The sequence below is a fragment of the Paramormyrops kingsleyae genome, chromosome 1, assembly GCF_048594095.1.
Source record: "Paramormyrops kingsleyae isolate MSU_618 chromosome 1, PKINGS_0.4, whole genome shotgun sequence".
NCBI classification, from domain to species: domain Eukaryota; kingdom Metazoa; phylum Chordata; class Actinopteri; order Osteoglossiformes; family Mormyridae; genus Paramormyrops; species Paramormyrops kingsleyae.
Genome location: NC_132797.1, coordinates 67,269,855 through 67,286,720, shown reverse-complemented (window position 1 = coordinate 67,286,720; position 16,866 = coordinate 67,269,855). Strand labels below are relative to the sequence as shown.

At 40.5% G+C, this 16,866-nt stretch overlaps 2 protein-coding genes across 2 annotated transcripts in view; both read right to left on the bottom strand.

The window, feature by feature from the left end:
- The window catches only part of mylka (myosin, light chain kinase a), a 50,709-nt gene extending 50,019 nt beyond the window's left edge, over window positions 1-690 (bottom strand). The window contains exon 1 of the mRNA XM_023831835.2: window positions 436-690. The gene's annotated coding sequence lies outside the window, so the exon portion shown is untranslated. The remainder of the gene's footprint in view (window positions 1-435) is intronic.
- A 5,258-nt stretch (window positions 691-5,948) lies between these two features.
- ccdc14 (coiled-coil domain containing 14) lies at window positions 5,949-15,315 on the bottom strand. Its single transcript, XM_023820937.2, has 13 exons — window positions 14,932-15,315; window positions 14,631-14,686; window positions 14,378-14,447; window positions 14,218-14,290; window positions 13,989-14,129; window positions 12,239-12,418; window positions 12,044-12,138; window positions 10,883-11,384; window positions 10,653-10,794; window positions 10,359-10,441; window positions 9,984-10,181; window positions 9,117-9,249; window positions 5,949-7,073 (listed from the first exon to the last, which is right to left on the bottom strand). Exons 1-13 carry the CDS (start codon window positions 14,962-14,964, stop codon window positions 6,242-6,244), a joined length of 2,538 nt encoding a protein of 845 aa, XP_023676705.2. The 5' UTR covers window positions 14,965-15,315; the 3' UTR covers window positions 5,949-6,241.
- Window positions 15,316-16,866: the final 1,551 nt, after the last annotated feature.

Sequence of the window (16,866 nt, the reverse complement as noted above, 5' to 3'; positions counted from 1 at the left end):
TTGAGCTGTTTATTTCCTGCACCGCCTTTCTGCACGTACAGCTCAAGGAAAGAGGACCGAAAGCTACAGGCATTCCATCAATAAAAAGATGCAATTCGGAAACAAATGATGACAAAATGTCATTACGAATTGCGCAAAACAAACAAGCAGAAACAGATCTATCACAAATCATATACAATATAAGATTTAAAAAAATTCAATTTAAAGTTTCATACGCTCAAAACAATAAATGCAATTTGAGCAATTTTTATCCACGTCGTAGAAGGTCCAGAAATGTATGACTGTACGTGGATAGTGCCATTTGTTTGCAATAGTTTTGCTTTCCAAAGTCAAGTTTATGACACACACGATTAGACTTCGTCATCCACTTTTATATATACATATTAGTCACACATACCGAAGAATACAAGACATTTCTGGTTCAGTTTATCTTACCGTAACATTCGCTGGTTTATCCGACTTCTATCTACCCGCAGCGCATCGCCTAAAGTCTTTCGCAGTCATGCATGAAGTAGCCTATTACCACTCGGTCTTTTTTTCCAGTTTAGAGATGTGGGAAATGCAGTTTTATCCGTTTTGAACTGCTACTGTATGCCTCATTTGGAAGGATATCCAGATTTCCAAGGTGCAAAATTTCCAGTGTGAAGAATAAATGTAAGCGACCTTGCAGAGGTGTAGATCCTGGAACAGTGGCGGGGGCGGTCTACCGCGGAACAAGCCCACCTTACTGCTTAGAAGTATGCAAGAAATTGTTGGTCCTCTCTTATGAAGGTGCTTGCGCGCAAAAACATATAGGCTATTAAGAAGGATAGCTAATGATCTATTAGCTATAAGGTGATTTGACATAATTAGCAAGCTTTCCGTTATAGTAACAGAACTCGGTCTGTCTGTTTTGATGTTCCCTGTCCTGAATGGGCTACATCGTGCTAATTCAGGTGCACAGAAACGGAATTGTTAAGTGTAAATCTATAATCTGTTTTTATAGGTCTAATTTGTCACTTGAACAGGCTTGTTATATATTTTTGTACCGGCGGGGTATAGGGTAACTATCTGAACGTTCGACTGAATTAAATACACGGTAAATTACTTTAATGTCCAAGTGACTTTAATGTCCGAGTTACACAAATCGCTGTCAAACTGCAAAAATACTACTGTTTCTAGGTACCGGACAGCAAAATACACGTGGTCTATAGGCTCTAAATATTTTATCACTACTTTGTATCAGGGATATTAGGGATTGAATAGTTTCTGCTATGTAACCTGGAGCGACATTAAAAAAAGACATTAATTTTCCCTGTGTTTTTCCGCTTACATCTGTTGAGAAGAAAGTGCACTTCGCTAGGTAGACAGCTGTAGCATGTGGTTTGATCATTTTTGTCCATATGGGATTTGACTTGAGAGACTGAAAGTTGAACACAACCGGCCAAGTCCCCGGTCTGTCGCCGGACCTTGTGCATTGTGCTTTTTGGGCTGCAACTCTTTCATCCTGTCCTGTCAGCTGCTGATGGTGGCAAAGTTTCATAAGTATGACGTATATATTCATAAAGACACACACACAAGGCGCGTGGACTTTAAACACGTGTTTTATGGAAATATACCATTCACACAGACTTTAAAAATGTTTTTATTAGACCCGAATTCTTTGTAGTTCAAGTTAAAATTCTGCTATATAGGCCTACTTTTACATGGTTTTCAATTTAGAATGGATTGGCTACAACCAACCTTCCGCCCGCAGTCATTTTTCCAATCAGTGACTATGTATGTAGTTACAGTCAGAGGTCATGGAGATGGGGTGTGTCTTCTAGTAGGTACAGGATATAAGGTGGAATATATTTGAACAGTAAACCAATGGATTTCAGGGCAAAGAATTATAGCTCAGAGGCACAGATTAAGCTGACTAACTTGAAAGCAAGCTACCTGAACAGAATGAGGAAGAAATTTGTGAGATCACTGGGCAAAGAAGCATTGAATCGGGCCAGACTTCAAGCCACAAGCCCCTGAGTGGGAGTCATTAAAGCTACGTGGAGTAAACCTAGTTTCCAAGTCACCTGCAGAGCAAAGTCAAATATTCTTCTGGGTTTATAAGTGATCATCTCTATGAGCTGACACAACGCCTTTGTCAGCATAACAATAAAGCAGGAGTGGGGAACCTGTTCCATGGAGGTCCGGTGTGGGTGCGGGTTTTTGGGATCACCTCTCAATCAGCCAATAATAAAACAGTGGTTCTCAACTCCAGTCCTGTGGACTAACTGTTATTGGCTGATTGAGTGGCCATCCATGTAAAGGTAACTATAGTGCATTATAGATGACAGGTTCATAAGTCATAATGCATAATAAACATGACTATAATGTGTCATGCCTTTTCATAAATATTTATAGCCATGTTTATAATGCTTTATGAATGCATTATAATGCATCACAAATGACTTTATAAATTACAGAACACATGGCTTCAAGTAAATTGTTACCGATGTGTCTTCAGGCACTACAGATTTGATTGTTGCCCTTACCGTGATCATTTTATAGTTTTTAGCACTATCTCTGTCATTGGTCAGTACATCGTCTTCATTAAATAAGTTAGTCACTTTTCAATACTTTATCTTGAAATGGATCAATATTACCAAGTGTATTATGGGTATAGGAAAGGACTGGAATGCTACTAATAGGAATACACACAGTGTGCTGATTCGGGCTCTTAAACATACCATTCTCATGTAAGTGCAATTTACTCTTCTATGAATCTTTTACGATAAAAACTTTAAAATCCTCAAGAGCGGCTAATGATTAGTATTTTATGAACACAATCTTCCCATAAACTGTACTTATCTTATACTGTCTTATAAATTGGGACTTTTTAAAAGGATAGTATTATAGTTCTGCCTAAGGTAACAATGCAGACATGATGATATTTTCCAGGCATTCTCATTTAACATTTCCAAACACAGTGCTTCACCTTGATCTTTATCCTGTTTATTGAGGAGTTTGGATCTAGCATATTGCTTTTTATTTACAGAGCAGATGCAAAACTAATCCAACCAGACTTATTTTAACCCTGATAATATTCCATATCGATTCTCCATTTTAAGTGCAGAGGTCATTTAGGAAATTTTTCTGCATTCACAGATTCACAGAACATATGTTGACATAAATTATACAGTCACTCCATATGCATTCGACTGTCCCATACTGTATGTGAAACTCATTGTCACTCATCCAGCAACAGGATAAGTAAATATAGGTTGATGTCGATATAGTGAAGTTCTGGCCAAAATGTTATGATAAACTCCACAGATGGCTTACTCTTAAGCTGGGTACTCACTAGATCAGGGGTTTCCAACTCCGGTCCTGGAGAGCTACTATCCAGTAGGTTTTCTATCCCACTTGGCTTCTGATGAGCCACACCTGCTCCTGGTATTTACCTGAGAAGAGGTGTGGCTCATCAGAAGCCTGGTATGATAGAAAACCTACTGGACGGTAGCTCTCCAGGACCAGAGTTGGAGACCCCTGTACTAGGTCAACCAAGGCCAACGAATGACCAGCTCCTGCCAGCTCCTGTGCTGGTACACGCCAGCACGACTCAGGGTGATGGTTGACATACAGCCCAATCAGAGAGCTCAGTTTCACCAACTAGCTTTGACTAGTTTCACTAACATGATAAATCAGCCAAAACACAGATGGGAACCAGTCATGTCCGACCCACCCAATAGGCAGTCATTGATTCTCACTGACAGCCGAAGGCTTCCGATGGCCATGACTTGGTGTCTACCTGGTCCTTCCAGCTTCACGCCAATTAGTATACGGCTGTGAGGTTCTCAGCAAAAATTTATGTGCATTTTTTCTCCAGAGTGTTGCATTACAACACTGAATCCTGAGTTCAGGAGAATAACATCCTTATTGGAGGCCTTTGGGTTGGTGTTAGAGTTACATGGCTTATTTTTGATCCGTTCACCATTAGACGTGACATTCTACAATGCAGCTGTGATAATCAGGCAATTAAAATATGCTATAAATTTGTTCCATTTATTGTTTTTTTTATGTTATGCACGTGGTCATTGGCTGTCTAATACCATCAAGCAGTGTCACGGCGGCGAGGCATGGTGCAGATGGAAAGAAGGTGATGATCCACTTGCGACTCCAACACACAGGGGTTTATTAATAAACAGAACTGAACGCCAAAAGAGGAAACTACAAAATAACAGGACTATGAGGGGTCAAAATAAAAACAGGAAAAACAAGGATTAGCCAACTAAAGAAGACATAAGAAGTGTAACGTAGACACAGGAGCATGCACACAATGACTAACTACAGAACCGAGTAGAAGCTGGCACTTAAATGCAAACAGACAACCGGAACTAACGAGGGGGCAGATGGGGCACATGAGACGATTAACCAATCAGCATGGTACATGGAAACAGGCAACAGGTGGAGCCACACACTCAACCCACTGAGCTATGCAGAGATCTGGAGAGTAAGGAGAACACACTAGGGCTGGTAGGCTAGAAGAAAGAGAGGGAGAAGATGATGGCCAGTAACACTTGTTGGTCACACAGGGACATAAAACATAGGACAGATTTAGACAGGTAATAATGGTTTAGAATTGTCATCATTGTAAAACATTTTCACCTCAGATCTTAATGCCTGGAGTACACGTATAAATGCAAGTCAGTTTGTAACTGATGTAACTTATTGCTTATTGTGCCCTTTGTGTTTGCAAAACCCAATTCAGTGGCAATAGTGCTGGAAGTAGGGTTGCTGAGTTTACTTCCTCACCCCCTCCTGCCTGTTTCATCAAAGAAAACAAGCATGTTAATTATCTTGGAATGGCTCAGAGGCGACTTTATGATTATTTCTCAGAAAAACTGCCATTGTTAGTTGGTGATAGTGGCTGATGATACAAAAGAACTTCAGTAAAGTAGGGTGACCAGATAATCCGTGTTAGGGAGGACACTTTGAGTTAAGATTTTGTAAACTACCATTTCAATTACCATTTCAAGGATTTGTAAACTGCCATTTCAATTAGAAGAACCTGGATTTGACTTAAGCGCAGAATTCTTTCTGTGCTGGTTGGTCAGTCTTCCAGAACCATGCAGGTGTCACTAATGTTAGTGTGAAACAGCTGGATGAGTCTTTCGATCAAGGAAACAAGCCAGTCAAAGCACAAGCAGATCTGAGCTATTTAGTCAAGCACAGGAGCTTTTCAGTTTTAAGGTAGTTATTAAACTTGAAGTAGCTCAAAGTGTCCTCCCAGATATGGATTATCTGGTCACCTTAAGTAAAATCTATTGGTCATTCTGATTTTTAGTACTCTGACCTCTAAAAGGCCTAAACGACAATTTTCATTTAAATTCAATATTACTGCCCCCTAGAGCCAAAATGTAATATAGCACTACATTGAATTACTCCGGGGAATGTCACTTTTACAGGCACTTCATGAAGACTGAACATGCCCTAGATTTTATGTTCTTTTAGATATTTAAATTTACCCTAAGAGAATTACCTCCCCCCTCCCCCAAGTACTTAATTGAATTCCCAGACACTTTGAAAAAATATACGGTTAGGGAGCACACAAGCATCTTTGCAAATGATCAAGAACACTGACATCCATAAGGCCCACACACACCTGGATTTAGAAATCAAGACCAAAATTCGGGACTAATGGGAGAGAAGTCAGAAATTAATGTCTTGAAGACAGTAACCAAGGCATGTACATTACTTAAGAGTAAACTTAAGAGTCTCACATTTTAGAAAATCTGAGAAGAATCTTGTAAATAATCACCCATCCATCCATTTTCTGTACCCGTTTATCCGATGCAGTGCTGCAGGGATCGGAAGCCTGTCCAGGAAGCAATGCAAGGAATCATCTGGGTGGGGCTCCAACCCATTGCAGTCATGTAAATCACGCTAAACATTCTGCCATGTTGATTCAACAAGTCAGTGTAAATAAAACGATGGGTTTAAAAATTATTTATTAAATTAGCAAAAGTGGAAAAACAACATTTAAAAGCACACATAATACAGAAAAATAGTTTACATTAAAACTTGTCCTGTGATTTGACAAAGTACCCATAATTCATCAAAACAGATGGGGAAAAAATTGCCACCAAATTAAAAATCCTACGCTTTTCTGTTAAATTATGTAATTTTAATAGTTGTTCCAATAAAAAAAAATCAAATGAATCCTTTTTTACTTACAATTCAAACATCTTAGCATCTACTGAAAACACATAAGTGGTGTCAAAACTCATATCTTGAGATCAGACTGGAGTGTCTTCTGGAGGTTGGCAATGCTGGCATCGAGAGCTGCTAACCCGCTCCTGAAGTCCAGCTCATCCTGGGTGTTGAATGTGGTCCAGGAGCTGGAGCTGCAGTTAGAAACCATGGACTTGGCTTCGGAGGACAAGAAGGTAGAATCCAGGGTGGACACACTGGCCCTGTTCACGTTTACTCCAATGTTTTTGGGAGGAACAAGGTGCTGCTGTTCGCTTAACGGTGTGACGTTTTTAGAACGAGAAGGATGAGTCACAGCCAAGTTCGTTATTGGGAAGTCATGATCAGTAACAGATAAATGATTCTTGCAAAGGTGTAATTTTTCCAAGGAGTGTGATAAGATCTTTGGCTCTTGTCCATTTAGCACTATGTTTTTATTTTCCAACAATTTTGGTGGACTTACTGACTGTACTTTTTTGGTTTCTTTCAATGGGATGTAGGTGGTCTTCTCTAACTCTGGAACCTTGCATAGGGTGAAATTAAAAAGCTTATTCTCAGTGGTGGCAATTTCTCTGTGCTTTGGTGAGCGGGATCTTTCTGGCAGCTTGACTGTTCCTCTGCTGTCCCACCCAGAGCAAGTAGTGGGTTTGTCAGAAGAGTACCCATGATTCAAAGGCACCTGGCCGCTCGTATCCAAAGTCTTCAGGTACACGTGCACAGGATCAGAAGCAGGATCAAACGGGCAGGCCACCTTCTGCTCATCTTCAAACAAGTCCAAAACAGTTTTACTCAGGTGCGAAGTTGGATTGAATGCATCATTTTCCCGATGAAACTCTGAGAGACCGGATTGGTTATCAGGAAGATGCCTGGAAGACAAGAAGAAGCCATAAGTGGAGAATCCACTATATCATATTTCAACATACTGCATTAAAAGACTTGAGATCAGTGGCCTGTACTACAAAGCAGGGTTACTGTCTTATCGGAATAACTTTGCGAGTAACTTGATGACGTGTGGTGTAACTTCGCGATTAACCCGTACTACGAAAGGTGCTTAGGTTTCACTCGAGGCATGCTGCTACGGCAATTTACGCTGCATCACAAACCTGCTTCGAGCAGGTTATGTCCTAGGTTAAGTCGAGGTTTCTGCGTAAGCCAGCCCAATATGAGGCCCCTCCAACTACAGTTTCTCCGAAGACAATGCTGGCGTACCTGGACGATCCGTACGACACTGGTGAGGGGCTCTCTCCGCAGGGCAAGGGTTTTTAGAGATTGCCAGCATCCGCTCAGCAATTCCCTCACGATGGAGCAGACAGTACACTTCGCGCTGCGATATTTTGCCAGTGGCTAGTTTATGTATTCCATAGGTGATGCTGAACATCTGAGCAAGAATACTGTTTGCCGTGCGGTTCGCAAAGTGGTGCTTCCTCTATCTAAACTGTTGGATGCATTTGTGGTTTTCCCTGATCATTTAAGGGCTCTGCGGAATAAAGAAGGATTTCATGCAATCGCAGGGAAATCGCAGCATTAAAATATTCTATTTTTGTAGGGAAATTGCTTTTACTGAACACAATTTCTCATAGGATTCCCAAGGGTCATAGGAATCATAGATTGCACACATCCCCATGAGAGCATGAGGGCGATTTTGTGAATCGCAAATCTTTTCACAGCATAAACCTACAGGTATTTTTCTCACAATGCACTTTTAGATCTGATATATGGGCTAGTGTCTACCTTAGGTTCACCTTCTCTTCACTTATTGGAGTCACATAAGGTGGTGATTTGGAATTTGTTAGCTTCTTCTGTAACATATTTGTTATGATTGATCTACTATTTTGATAGTATTGCACTTTAAGGAAAAATTTGACAGGTTCCTAGTCGTTTCTCACTACACATATGCTTCTGTTTTGTCCTGCAGTAAATCATTTGTTTGTTAATAGAAGGTGAGCCATTGTTTAAGTGTCATATGAACAGACACCGTTTTCCTATTAGCTGTAAAACATAGAAACACACTATTAAGTGGAGGCTAGACACAACAAATCTTTCATTTCATTGAGTAGAAATATAAATACATAGCCCTACCACTTGAGATGATGTTTTTATATTTCATCTCGACTTGCTGCCACGTATGCTTTCCACTGCTATTGCATTTGAAATCGGATCAGTTAAGTTATTGTTAACATTAGGTTTACATTATGAGTAACATCACAGTAATGGAACTTTAGGGAGCATTATATTACTTACAGGTGTCTTCTGAATTGTGTCGCATCTGTGAGCCTCTGTATTTATTAACAGTATTTCAATTCTTTTCAGACAACACTTCATAGTCTAATACTCAGTCGTGAGATATTTTATACCACATTTTATGACATGCATTTATTCGGTAGGCAATATGTTGCCAACAAGCCTGCCTGCTTTTGTTGGCTGCAGTGGTATCGGACTTTCTTTGCAGTGTTGATTTAAGCTCCTCATAACCCTGCATAATTAGCATGCAGTCTTCTTCTGTGAAACATGGAGATCGCGCCATGAGTCAAACGGTGCCTTGCGCTGCCGAACGTGCTCCATTTATGTGAACGCGCACAAACTCCAATGCAGTTAACACCGATGTAACAAATCAACTTCTTAACTGGCGTCGTAGTACTGATTAGCACCAATTGAGACAACCTGATTTTGTGAACTCCACCTTCGCAAATTGACTCCGGGTTAAATCTGATTTGGTTAAACCGCCTTCGTAGTACAGGCCCCAGATCCGTTTTAACGGAAGCAATACCAGTATACGATACGAGAGAAATCTACATAAGCAAACAACAGATAACATTTGATTTGAAAATGAGGCATATTCCCATTCAGTCACATTTGAACAGGGCCTCTGAGAGTCTCCCTTCTGCTGTATAGCGTTAATTCTGATTCACCTGGTCAGCTCTTTCAACCTGTTGATCTCTGCCTCCTTCTGCTGGAGGTGCATATTCAGTAGGTTCTTCTCCTCTTGTGACTCCTGGAGTTTGGACAGGCAGCTTTTCATTTCTGAGAGAGCAGCATCCACATCTGTGTGGGGTGGAAGCGTGTTTTCATATAGAAGTACAGTTGGAGGTATTAAACAAAAAATGAGAGATTGAGTCTTAAAGATCTAGAAACTTCCACTCTAAGTTAAATCAATTACAGTAAAATCCCGTTATAACGGACTTCAAGGGACCTGGCAAAACAGTCCGTTATATCCAAAATCCGTTACATCCAGAGTTGCTGTATGGCCAGAACACAACTACAGGACACCATTTACTCATGCCACACCCGAACAGACACACTTGTGGTATACATTATTATACTGTACATGTAGTAATCCAACTTTACCTGACCAGATGCATAACTATTAATAATCCCGACTACGTCTCTGCGTTGAATATGACCGGCACGCCACGTGCCTTGTAGGCGGAGCTGCATGTCCGTTATAGCCGAACAAAACTAAAGCCAAAGGCGGTCCTACCAAATTGCTTGTCCATTATAAGCGAAATTCCGTTATATGTGAGTCCACTATATCTGATGCTTTTTCTGCATGTTCTTAAAGGCACACGGCCGGGACCAGCGGACCTCGTCCATTATAGACCATATTCTGTTATAAGCCAGTCCACTATAACGGGATTTTACTGTACCAATTAACTTACAGCTGAAACAGGTGAAGACTATCCTTCTGCAAACAAATACTTAATTTAAAACTAGCACACTCAGGTCTGAGGACTGGAGTTTGTGCAGAGCTGCATCACTTTTAGAAAAGCGTTAATTACCCATTTTTATGCGACTGATGTCCAGCTCACACTGCTGCTTGCTCTCATGTAGCTCTCTCTGTTTGTCCTCTGCATCTTTCCGTAGTTTGCTGTTCTCCTGTTGTAGGACTTTGTTCCTCTTCTGAAGAGCTTCTATGTCTTTCTGAGCTTCCTTGAGCTGACTCTGCAGTGACAGGTTCACGGACTGCAGGGAGATTACTGAAGCCCATGAGAGAAACCAAAAATGTCAGGCCTTCGCAGCCAAAGAAGAGCTATGTTACATATTATGTGGGTAAAACAAACCACATACAATGGAGAGAATCTTTAAAACAAGTAAAGCCAGGGGCAAAGTATCCAGAGGTGCAACACAATTCGGTCTGATGAATATAACCTTACATTCAAAGTTGCAATCTGCTGGTCTGGCCTCTCTCTCCACTCTTTCACGCTCCATCAACTGTTGGTTGACTATTCTCAAACGCCTATGATGTCAAAATCATCACAATTAAGACGCAAGTCTATGCATGCTAGCATCAAATCAAGTCTATGCATGCTAGCATCAAATCAAGTCTATGCATGCTAGCATCAAATCAAGTCTATGCATGCTAGCATCAAATCAAGTCTATGCATGCTAGCATCAAATCAAGTCTATGCATGCTAGCATCAAATCAAATGCATGCTTCTCCGTGGCACCTTCGTAACTGCACATTCTCGTTTCGCAGTGGCTGGACGGCGAGCGCAATCTCCGCCTGGACGTTGGTACCGCCCACCAAAGAGGGGAGGAGGTTGATGCTCTGCTCGACCTCGGCGATTAAACGAAGAGCCTCACAGTCAGCTGGGGAACGGGACCAGAAATGTCCAGGATGAGACGTTTGCGCAACACAGCATGCAAGTTTCTGGTTAATAACGGAGAGGGCTTTTACCTTTTCTGAGTACCAGTGCCTTCAACTCCCCAAGGAGGCCCTTGACAGTCAGGACTTTCTTGGCAGTCTTCTCGGGGCTCAGAGATTTTTCCCGGGGGGGTGATTGATGCTTCTCAAGGCCACTCTGACATCCCATATCCCTGACAGGTGTGACGTCCACACAGTCCAGCTCATCATCTTCCGTTGAGCTGCCCTCGCTATACTCCGATGTTTCCCCCGGCTGGAGTTCACCCCCGCCATGCGGCCCCACACCGGGCACACTTCGCTCCAGCTGCATAGGATCGCACAGTGCTTGTAAAGAAGCTGGACCCTCTGGCCGCTGCAGTGCTGACCGCTGGCTGTCAGGCACAGGGCTCTGCTGAGTCAGCCTAGCGCCCCATGTGGGCTCTTCACACAAGGACCCAACGGCTGCTGGGTCAGAACAGGGAAGATGATCGGATTTGAGGGGTGCGTAGTTCTCTCTGCCAGAGCACCTTTGGCAGAGTGCGGAATTCAACACACACTGTATAATGTAAAGAGAGAAGAAAAAAAAGTTTTAGCAAAACAGATATTCTACATAGAGTTCTCTGAGAGTAATGGAATAAGTTCACACCTGCGCAGTTTGTACATTTAAAGAAATATGGAGGGAAAAACTATAAGAAAAGATCTAAGAACAGTCTAAGGATGAGCAAAGGCTTCCTAAGCAATGGGAAAATTCTATCCATTTGCCATTCCCTTTCCCAGGTAGCATAGGGCACAAAGGAGTGGCACACTCTGGAAGAGATGTCAGACTATTGCCAAACACACACACAAAATCCCCTTGTATTCAAGCACTATCTCTATCCCCAGATGTGGGCAGTGGTGGCTTAATGGTTAGGGAAGCGCACTTGTAATTGAAAGATTGCTGGTTCAAATCCCCGACCTGCAAGTCACCACTGAGGTACCCTGAGCAAGGTACCGCCCCCAAGCACTGCTCCCCGGGCGCTGAATTAGCTGCCCCCTGCTATGTTACAACGTCACATATGAGTTAAATGCAGAGCATTGTTGCGCTTTGTGTGCTGTGGTGTGTCAACAATGACCACCGATCACTAAACTCTAATTCTAATGTTGCCTCCATGAGTATAAAAGGTGAATCTGCAATAAAACAACAAGAAGTCAAAGTACAGAAATTTCAAATCTCACAGGTTCACTGGGCACTGAATTATTGGCCCCGTCGGCACTCAAGATTGGCGTGGAGGTTGTCAACCGGCATTTAAAAACAGGAGGATTCTTCAGCTCTGAAATACAAGATTTTATAACGTGGAGAAAAATGTACCCAGGACATGCTTGAAATAGATTAAACAGACAAACGATTAGCTTTTCAGCGTGGGTGCAAACCTGTGATTGGGAGGCTGCTCTGGATGTGTGTCTGATGACCCACGCCTGGCCTGGACCTTGAGGAGAGCTCCGTCTCGGGTACTGACACTGGCTGTCCAAAGGGAGTCTCTAACACGTGAATACAGTGCTGCTCTTGCACTGCAGGGAACAACTGCGAGGACAGAATCTTCTTTTGGACAGCTGCCAAGGGAAAAACAAAATAAAACTATACCTGGATATTATGGCTGTTATTGTTTTTGTTCTAATGTCAGCACTGTGCTTATTTTGCAAGCTCCATTAGGAAATCATATTACCAAATAGGAATAGTCAGTGACAACAATTTGAAATGGGCCATTCTACCAGAAACGTACAGTATCTGTCCTGGATCCTTACAGTGAATAAAACTTGAATAACACAAAAATGTATAAACCTGACTTGATGGTTCATTTTAGTGAGTGTTTCTGTAAAGGAACGTGCCATTCATTAGGTTCTCAGATGGATTTTTCCTTTATTAAAAACAAATTCTGAAAAATGGACTGTCCCCAGCCAAACCGAAGCTGAATCTTTTATAGTTATGATAAAGTTTAATTCAGATAAAACATCATAACAAATTTATCATTCATGTCAACTGATTAAAAACAAGAATATTATTAAAAATTCTACAAATAAATAATATTTTAAAACTGTGCGCATGTTTTTGGTCAGTCCTGTCATGTTTATATAAAATGCTACATAAAAAGCTTTTAAGGTCAAAACAGTGACATTATACAACTGAGGCTGATGCTGATACTAATCAAGGGTGAGTTCTGTCATTGAACTGTATGATTTTAAGCCTGTTTTTGCATTTGTTTCTTTGAGGACTAGCTAAAGGCTCCAGGCCCTGTCAGGCTAAAATATTCCAAAAAAGAACAGAACTGTTGCAAAGGCAAAACATGCGTGAAATAGTGATTGAAATTCCTTGCTTGCATGCTAACAGTCTGAGCAATGGCAGGTTAAATGGCCGACTGTCAGATCCTGTGACATCAGGCCCTGTCACAGTCCTGTGTGGCAGGGCCTTACAAATGAATGGCATTGTTCCTCTGTATTATCTTCATTGCACATTTAACTAATGAACACAAAACATGACTTTCCTGCAAACAAAATCCATAAAGTCAGTCCTGTCCCTACGCCATCAGTCCTGTCACACAGGGCATTATGATATAAAAATTGACTATTTGAGAAAATATTGTTGAATCAATCTCTTTAACTGTGTAGATGAAGGTGGGGTGTGTATCCATCATTACTTTTTTGCAAGAAACCTCATGTAAATGTACTTTTTTTTTACAACTACATCAGTGTCTGACAGTTTATTCTGTGCTTACCATCCACTGCAGGTGACCGAAATGTGGCTTATATTTCTTATAGGAATTACGAAACAATGTGATCAATAAGAAAATGTCATTTGTATCAAAGAAATTCATTAGGAAACCATTCGCACATATACAAATTTGTCTGTAATAAGGCTTGACATGTAAGTGGTGAAATTCATAGAAAAACATAGCTTATTCAAGCATCAAAACACAATGAGATGGCATGACACGTTTCTCATAGTTTAACATGCCCTCAGTATGACTCAATCTTCAGAAGCAAAAATAAGATCCTTTTCTCCCCCAAGGATTTTTAGAAGTGGAAATGTACGTTTTTGGTAGAATGTCCCTACAGACATGCACACAGCCAGCAAAATTTACATGCACTAGATTGTTTGTGCAGCTGTAAATAAGAGCATGTTTACCTGATCTCGTATTTGAGGGGGCGATCGAGCAAATCCGCCTCGGGGGCTTCATCCTCACAGCCTCACTTTTTCCAGGAGCTAATTTTGATTTGGCTTTTGAGGGGGCTGGTCTTTCAGGTTTGGAGCAAGACGACTTGGCCTCTGTTCGATCAGAAGGTACAAGAAAGGTCATGTCACGAATGGAACTGGGGCCAATCCTAGAACTTTAAGTAAAAGGGAAAAAAAATACCTGTTTTTTCAGTCTTAAGAATTCCATTTAACAAAGCAGCACATCGATCTAGTCCTTTGTGTATGGTTGTAACCTATAAAATAAGGAAACTTTCAGTGTTCACAATGTTTCAACTGAAATGCGTCTTGCCGTTTATATTACTCACACATGCATTTTTTACCTGATCCTCAGAGTCTGTGGAATAAAGCGAATAACAGGGATCCACAGGGGCTGGACATCTACCTTGCACCCTAGAAGAGCATAAATAGAGTGGAAACCCGACTGATACACAAGAGATGCCTTAAAGTACAAGCTGGTCTTGTGCAGTTGATATGCTAAGCATGATTCACCGGACTGCTTGTAACACCATCCCTCACAACAACACAACCAGTGAATACTCATAATGTATTAAACTTTAAAAACAGCACTCTTACTTCTTTTTCCCTGCTGTTCCTCTGCCAGCGCTGAGCAGCCTTCCGGATGAGATTACCTGAGGATTACAGTCATTTTTTTTTATTATAAAACCAAGTCAGCATTAAACTTGTCAACTTACAAAACTTCATTCCAACACTTTTTCATTAGATTGTTGCTATACTTCTGGATTGCTATAAATATATGAACGTTATCTACTAACTCCACACAAGTGGTAAATATTAATCGAGCAACTGTTAATCAAACAACGACAAGTAACAACGTTAACGTTGCTAAACTACAGTAACTACCACTATACATTACCTTGTGCTGTTTAACGAGTCCTTGCTTGGCCATTATTGGACGTTCACATTAAAAAAACTAAAAAGGAATTACCGTATTTACAAGGAAGATTACATGCCAACTAGAAAGTTTGCTATATGAAATTCATAACACAAACAGCAGCTAACCAGATTACATATGACAACGAAACAAAACAATCGTCTCTGCAGCTGTCAAAGGTCTTCAATCTTCATCTACATATAGGTGTTTCTTGCCTTATTTAAGTATATAAAACCAAGAGAGCACATTTTTAAAAAATCACTAGACATGTACAATTCCACTATACAAACGGAAAAAACAACGTATAATTAAATTCACCGAACACCAGCACAGCAAATCCGTAAAACGGCACATTTCGTGAAACGGAACAAAACCACTGTTGACCAATCACATCGTGTGTTGCGGCAAGGCATGGACTAATTTCATTGGTGGAAAACAATGGCTGTCAAATGGTCAAGTTCTTTATTTAACATTTCGTACGTCTGTCAAAAATGACACGCCCTTCTGCTGAATACCGTTGGCCTTAAAAATGGGCGGGAGTTTCTTAAGATAGGTAACCATGGAGACTAATTGTAGCGTTTGTAGGGATTTTTCGCGGGCAAGCAAGTTGTAGTCCCGCTTTAAAATAGAAAGAAATAGCCTATATTGCATGTAAACTCGTAACAAGTCACAATAAAAATACGATTATAGTCCAAACAAATATTGCGCTGGTGTTTTATTTAAATTAGTATACTATTGATGCCAAATACCACAAGTGTCGGCTACTATAAACACATTAGGCTATATAAAGGAACTGATTCAATTAAAAACTGAATAATTTGTATTTATATAACTTTTATTTAAAGTAGGTACGTATAGTTAACGAGATTTGGTAAAATACATTTAGTATGAATGCTGGTTGTGTTTTTACAATTAATTTAGGCCTACTACAATTGTAACTTGAAGACTGTAAATAGTTTACAAGGTGACATTAGAACAAATGGGACACGGTTCTGTAAATGTAGTTTTCACCCCCGGGAGAGGATTCATTTTAATGTCCTTTAGTAGCTTGTCTGGGGTTGAGTAGGCTAATTAAATAAGTCAAGGTTCAGTTTAATGTTCCTTTTGTGTTTACAGTTTGTTATATGGTTTATTGTTTAGATTAAGTGCTTAATTATTATGCGTTGCACACACGTTTACCACAAGCTTGCAGTATTCACCGCTGGAGATGAGTATAATTGTCTAATTATTATTCCAGTGCTTAGCACGCCATTTTCACCCAAGCTTAACATCTATTTAAATATTTAAATTCTTGCTTCAGTAAATTAGACCAAAGAATTTTAAGGCTATAATATACGAAGCAATCCTCCTAAGAACAGTACACCTACATAATGCTACTTGCTACCAAACTGAATGTATCTAATGTTTCCCCTTTGTAACACGTCCGGTAGCTTTAAAGGAAACGCAAGCATGAAATGAGTGACAAGTCCAGCTATGATACAACAACCCCTTCGAGATAGATTGCTGCAGAGGGCGAAGTATGCTTTTTCTTATATCAATGTTATAAATAGTTAATAATGATCTTTACGGGATAATCGCAGGAATTCGATGTTCTGTCGCGTCCATAGCACTGTGAACAGCGAAAGTTCGATTTAAAATATATAGACTATTACCACCAGAGGGCGATGATTCTACATTTGCAGAAAATAATGGCAATCATACTACTGTGTTTGTCTCATGTTTTGCGATTAATTTCAGTCTTTAACCGTTTTGCAAATTGACACTTTACAATGACATTCGTATTATTTTTACCTTATTCTTGAGCATTAATCAGGTTACTTATACGCAGTTAATAGGTATGAACTACAAATTTCCAAGACTGCAGCTGCAATGGAAATGTATGCGATGCGTTTAAGTGACTGCATGGGCAGGACACCT

Excerpts from the sequence above, each read along its gene's own strand:
- ccdc14 (XM_023820937.2), bottom strand. The coding sequence starts at position 14,964 with ATGGCCAAGCAAGGACTCGTTAAACAGCACAAG. Across the intron at positions 14,448-14,630 it reads GGAACAGCAGGGAAAAAGAA|GGTGCAAGGTAGATGTCCAG; the intron begins GTAAGAGTGCTG and ends ATGCTCTTCTAG. Across the intron at positions 12,419-13,988 it reads CCCCTCAAATACGAGATCAG|CTGTCCAAAAGAAGATTCTG; the intron begins GTAAACATGCTC and ends TTCCCTTGGCAG.